This window comes from Malurus melanocephalus, unplaced genomic scaffold (assembly GCF_030028575.1).
Source record: "Malurus melanocephalus ecotype Western Australia unplaced genomic scaffold, MMel_1.1 scaffold_763, whole genome shotgun sequence".
In the NCBI taxonomy this organism is placed as follows: domain Eukaryota; kingdom Metazoa; phylum Chordata; class Aves; order Passeriformes; family Maluridae; genus Malurus; species Malurus melanocephalus.
Window position 1 is genome coordinate 49,384 of NW_026623995.1, and position 6,180 is coordinate 55,563.

Consider the following 6,180-nt stretch of genomic DNA (forward strand, 5'->3'; position numbering starts at 1 on the left):
GTGGGGTTTTCTCACAGCTGTGGGGTTTTCTCACAGCTGTGGGGTTTTCTTGCAGCAGTGGGGTTTTCTCACAGCAGTGGGGTTTTCTCGCAGTAATGGGGTTTTCTCGCAGTAATGGGGTTTTCTTGCAGCAGTGGGGTTTTCTCGCAGCTGTGGGGTTTTCTCGCAGTAATGGGGTTTTCTCACAGCTATGGGATTTTCTCACAGCAGTGGGGTTTTCTCGCAGTAATGGGGTTTTCTCTCAGTAATGGGATTTTCTCGCAGTAATGGGGTTTTCTCTCAGTAATGGGATTTTCTCGCAGCAGTACTGGGATGGTGACCACTGAAGGTGAACACCGACCCTTGGGGCTGTGTCAGGGTGAGGCACTGACCAAAGGGACACTGAGGCACTGGCCAAAGGGACACTGAGGCACTGACCAAAGGGCACTGACCATGAAGTCCATGGTGAGGAAGCTGTCGCAGCGTCCCCCCAGGCTGGGCTCTGGCAGCAGGCAGTTGATCCCGTAGGCGATGCCCCCGTCGAATTCCAGCTGCCTCTGCACCACCTTGCACCGTCCATCGTTGAGGAAAAGGGCTCCCTGCGAGGTGGAGTGGAGAGAGGGAGATGTGAGGAGCCCTGAGCCCTTCCTCCTGGGTTCCTGCTCTCTGTAGGAACACTCTTAGGGTCTGGAGGGCCATTCCCAGCTCTGGGCTTGGATTATTTTAAAGAAGGAGAGCTGGGGCCATTCATCCTGGATAAGAGAAGKYTGCAGGGAGACCCTAGAGCACCTTCCAGTCCCTAAGGGGGGATGTAAGAGAGTTGGAGAAGGATTTGTAACAAGAGTGTGTGATGACAAGAGGTAATGGCTTGGAATTGAAAGAAGGTGGGTTTAGATTGGATACTGGAAGAAAYTGGAGTTGGAAGAATTTCTTTACTGTGGAGCTGATGAGACTCTGGAACATGGATGCCCCACCCCTGGAAGTGTTCAAAASCAGGCTGGATGAGGCTCTGAGCAATCTGGTCTAGTGGAAGGTGTTCCTCCCACAACAGGGGGTTGGAACTAGGGCTGGCTGTAGGGGATCAAACCCTATAGAGTTTTGGGGCCTCTCTTCCTACAGCTGAATGCTACAACCCCATAGATGGGCAGGTGTGTGTCTTGAAGGAACATTTGAGGCTGCTTCCAACCCAAACCAACCTGTGATTCTGTGATATCTTTCTGTCCTGAAGAGGACAGGCTATGCCAGTCCTGTGCCCACAGGTTCACCTTACACATGTTTAGACTCAGATGCTCGCCAGATACCATCTGAGACATTTACAAAGAAAAATGTGACATTGTCCTGGTCTGTCAGGCTGCCTGCAAGCTTAACTCATGCATCTGAGTTTGCAAACAGATGCTGCATTGCTGGGGTTCAAAACCAGCCTGATCTGAGTGGTTTTGCACTGCATTTTATTGCAGAAGTTGAAGCGTGCCGGTGTTTTAGTTTCAAGGTAACTCTGAGCTGCTTGGAACAAAGAGGATTTTACAACAGAGCAAATGACTACTCCAAAAATTCCTGCCAAGCCTCTAGAGCCTGTTGGTGTGGTTGTTTGCGTGTTCTGGTGCCGAGCAATGAGGTTTTGGTGCCACTGCCCCTCCCTGGGGGCTGTGCAGAGGCTCCAGGAGCCGAGGGATGGGCACAGCCAACACTYACAAYGTCCCCGTTGTCCCCGCAGCTCACRCTGAGGTTGGAGCCCTGCAGGGTCTTCAGGGAGGTGGAGCTGGGGAGCTGGTAGGCCAACACCTGGGAGGGAGGGAGAAGAGGAGATGCTCATGCATGGGATGGAGAGTTTTGGCTGTGACAACACCCCCGAAATGCCAGCGCTCACCGCGGCGTCGCGGATGATGTGGAATTTGAGGTACTGCACCAGCTTGGCACTGTTGGACTTCCTGAAGAGGAAATCCTGCTGCTCCTGGGGCAGCCCACGGATGGCCGTGTCCGTGGGCCAGAAGAGCGTGACGGGTTTGTGGATGGGGTCGTTGATCAGCCCCAGCAGGTTGTTCTTCTGCAACACAGTAAAATTTGGGGTGGGGGATGGATAATGCTCTGCCCAAAGTGATGCTGACTCTGTGGGGTGAGTGGGCTGTAGGCTGCCTGGTCACAAACCTGCAAACACCTTGGTTTTAAAAACCTGATGTCTGAGTWGAGCTTGGTACACAGAAGACAGAGCTGAATGGGGAAGGGAGAGGTTTCTGTGGGTGTGCTCCATGTCCCCCCACATCTGTGGGACTGGGGCTGGGGGTGCCCTGCACTGTGACCCCTTTGGTTCTCCTGGACAAACCCCTGCCAGTGATGCCATGTGCTTTAGCCTTTAAATAAACTTTTTTTGCAGCTTTTGCCTGATGTCTCCTGTGTCTTGTCCTTACCTCGAGCAAAGTGCTGAACAGAACGTACCCGTGTTTGGCTGCAACCATCTTAAGACTTTCCTACAAAGAAAGAAAAGTGAGTAATTTATCTAAGAAATACGTTGTTTGGGTATTAAAAAGGAAGATAAAAACTTGCTTTCCCCTGTAAGTCACTTTTTGTTATAAAATCAAAGCTGCTGTAAAAGCCTCTTGTAGGAATCTTCTTATACTTTTCTTACTTTATCTGTGATTCCGATGCATTTTAAATAGGATATTTAATTTATTCAGCAGTGTCAGACAATGATTGTAAAAGATTTTTTTAGTATGACTTTTTTTTTTTTGCTGACTGATATTTGTATCTGACAGCAACAGTGGAYGAGCCCTGGGAATGGTAATAAGCTGCACATACCTTCTTGAGGGGGAAATCCTGCATGTGTGRTGGCACCAGAATCTGGTTTATGACATGGATCACACCATTTGTGCCAACAGCATCGCTGAGTATAATTTCAGCTTTGTTGTTCAAAACCACCGAGTTCTGGAAAGGCAGCAAAAACAATTTTTTGTGAAAACTTGTGGGAAAGTGAGGCTGATGCTGAATTGCTTTGATGTAAYGAGCCCAGACCACCTTTTCTTTGCAGAAAACAGTGTTTTCAGCTTTAATAAATTGTCCTTTTGATGCCTTAGGATTTTAGCTTCTATTGTAATCCTGTAATTCTTCAGTGTTTAACTCCAGACTCCACAGACAGTGCTGAGCTCCTGCTCTCCCATTTTCACACAAAACAATTCCTCTGCAGCCCCAAACTCAGGGACACCTCCCTGTGCCAGACCCCAAGAGATGGAAACAACAGAGAATTGAGGGAGCCAAGTTGGAGTGAATGACTGCATTGGCTGAGCTGGAATTGGAGGATTCAGCAAATCCCGATGTGCAAATGGACAAAAGTGAGAAAGGGTGAAAAACCCCTGAGCCATTGTCCATTGTGGGTGGCCTGGGACTGCCCTGAATGGACCTGAAGGCCCTGCAATAAACAGAACTGCTTTTTATTATCTCAATTTTGTCTGCCTCTGTTTTAGGTAAGCCAGATTTTAGGCATCACTTTGCTTTTCTAAGCAATTCTTCATGYTCATAAAGCTGGAGTCTGAGGATAAAATAGTTTGTGTCAAAGCAGAAGTYGTACAAGAAGTTGTAGCACTTCAGCTAAGCGCTGAACACTTCATCCAAGCAATCCTTATTTGAAAGTCATTTATTTATATTTGTGCATCAGAGGAGGAAAGGAAACCATTCAAGTTTTTCAAAAAGCTGAATGAGAGCAGAGTGTTTTACAGTTCTGTCTGTCGGTGCCGGGTTACCTGGGAGTAGCTGAGGTGGATCAGGTCCCCCTGCAGGGAGGTGACATTGGTGACAGCYGCCAGGTCCCTGTAGAGCAGGGTGGCACAGGCCACCATGTGGTACCGGAGCACTTGGGCCATCAGTCCCTTGGCCACCCAGTCCTTGACCTGCAGGGGAAGAGTGGGAGGTGAGAGGGAGCTGAGAAAGCTGCCAGGAGCTCTTGGCTCCAGATGATTCCCCCGGAGCCCCCGGCCCCATCACTCACCCGGGGATCGCTGTTCAGGATGTCCGTGCTGGGAACAAACAGGGTGAAAGGACCAGGGCCAGCGATGTCCCTGATAGACAAAGCCTGACAAATTCAAGGGGAAAAAGCAGCAGTGAGTTCGTGCATGACTGTCTGGTGGAGGGGAAGTGGTTCCTGCCATCGGTGSCACTCTTTGGGGTCCCTTCCCTGCAGCACAAAGGGCAGAGAAACTCCTCGTGTGGGTTTTCACTCCCAGCCCCCTCTGCTCACATGTTAAATAGAGGATTTCAGCTGATAACCATGTCTTTATCTCCTCTGCAATCACCTTTATCTCCTCTACAAAACCAACAGGAGAGGAGGGAATTAAATTAATTACCCTTAGGAGTATGAATGGACTGTTGTGGGCACTTTGCAATGATCACTGGCAGGTTAAGCTGAGAGCTCTCTTAAAGCCACCAGGGGGTCAGAATTGAAACTGGAATATCAGTTTTTGGGCTAGCAGGCCAAAATACAGGTCTGTGCTGCCCTGAGGCTTCTGGGGAACAGAGAATTGATGTTGCCAGTCTCCAAAAACCAGCGAGAGCTGTTTGTCTTTCAAGACCCAGAGCACCCTGGGATGTTCCAGAGAGGCARCTGAGAATGTTGCTGCTTGGAGATGCAGAAGGGGTAGCAAATGGGTGGTGTATTCTTGCTTCAGGCTTCATGAGAAGTGTGCTGGCAGATCTCAGATTGGGAACAGGTAAAAGCTTCAGTTTCGTGCCCAGTCTGGAGGCCTCACATTTYTCTGGGATCTTGATCATTAATAACGTTTCAATGACAGTCAATAGTTTAAATTCGAGCATCTCAAATATTAGTGACTGGTAATCCAAACCCAGTCCCAATTGAAGGGTGTTGGGACAAACCAGATTCCTGCTTCTCTCCCCTCTATGTACTTGGAGGAAAAAAAAAAAAGGAAAAGAACCCCTCCCCAAGAAAACCCCAACAAACCCCAACCACTCAACCTTTCCTTACCTCTAAGTGGAAATAAAACCTAGATGTGTTGGAGTTCCTGAGAAGTTCCTGCAATTAAAAACAAGGCTCTGTAACAGTTCTGCAAATGAACCTCTCAGAAGAGCAAGGGACCTTCTGGTTTGGAATAATATCTGTGCTGCTGATATTCTGCTCTTACCTTWCTCTGTAAAAAAGGCTTCTTTGGAACCTAAAACTCCCCAGTACTGCAGTCATAATGATTTTCTGTTAGAGTTTTTAATTTGTTTGCTTTGGCAGTTATCTTGCAGAATCCCATTCTTATTCCTGGTCTCTCAGATTGGGATAATTTCTAATTCCAGGGTACAAATTTGTCCAGGAAAGAAAAGGCTCCTTTCAACCACTGTGTTCAGTRATTATGCAAAGAAAAGAAGGAAGCAGCAAACACGGGAAGGAGTTTACCTGGAAGATGTTGCCTCGGCACTGAAACCCATCCCCAATGTAGTTGGGTTTGCAGGTGCAGGTCCTTTCTGTCAGCTCAGTGTCGTTRCAGATGGCAAATTCACTGCAGCCTCCGTTATTCTTGTAAGACCAAAATTTAACATCAATAATTCCCTCCTTGTCAGGTGTAAAAAATTATTCCAATTCACCGCTTCCCCCCACCCCTGCATTTATATAATTTAGAAAGGTTTTATCGAAAGATCCTTTCGAAAACACATTTTGCTGAAACTTTTGATGGCATGTGTTTTCTGGCCAACATGAAAAAGCATTTAGGGTTCATAAAAAATAACTTCCCTTTTATGCAGAGGTTGTAATTTTGATTCCCTCCTTATATGTTTGGTTTGTGATGCTGTAAGGATGTAAAATATTTGCATGCAAGTCCAGCTCTGCACCTTGGGGATGAGTCTTGGCYTCTCTGCCAGTGCAGCACTGACTCTAAAAGGAATTATTCACACTCTGTAAATCACTGTGATGGTGCCAAGAGCCTGAATTTRAGGAGGACCATGGCCCAGGAACAGGGATTTGTCTTGTCCTTGTGTCTCAAATATCTCCTGTTCACACCTGAGCCCGCTGCCAGTGCTACCACCTCAGCTTGCAAATGAGTTTTTATCGTGGGTTCTAGAACAAACCGGGAAAAATTGAGAAGCTCTCTAGATTTTCCTTCTTGTACTTGTTCCATGGTGTCCTTTGTGTTGCTGATCAKCTCAGGGATGCTTTCCCATGGGCTGTGAGAGGGAGCAGAAGCTCCTTTGGGATTACAGTGATAACTCAGAGAGGTG

The 6,180-nt window shown here is 47.7% G+C and overlaps 1 protein-coding gene across 1 annotated transcript in view; it reads right to left on the bottom strand.

Moving 5' to 3' along the window:
• STAB2 (stabilin 2) overlaps nt 1-6,180 on the bottom strand; it is a 79,716-nt gene that overhangs the window by 15,759 nt on the left and 57,777 nt on the right. Inside the window, exons 42-50 of the mRNA XM_057384977.1 lie at nt 5,363-5,482; nt 4,946-4,993; nt 3,956-4,039; nt 3,711-3,857; nt 2,773-2,898; nt 2,385-2,444; nt 1,847-2,023; nt 1,672-1,761; nt 432-578 (exon numbers count right to left, since the gene is read on the bottom strand). Of these exons, the coding sequence (XP_057240960.1) occupies nt 432-578; nt 1,672-1,761; nt 1,847-2,023; nt 2,385-2,444; nt 2,773-2,898; nt 3,711-3,857; nt 3,956-4,039; nt 4,946-4,993; nt 5,363-5,482 (999 nt within the window). The remainder of the gene's footprint in view (nt 1-431; nt 579-1,671; nt 1,762-1,846; nt 2,024-2,384; nt 2,445-2,772; nt 2,899-3,710; nt 3,858-3,955; nt 4,040-4,945; nt 4,994-5,362; nt 5,483-6,180) is intronic.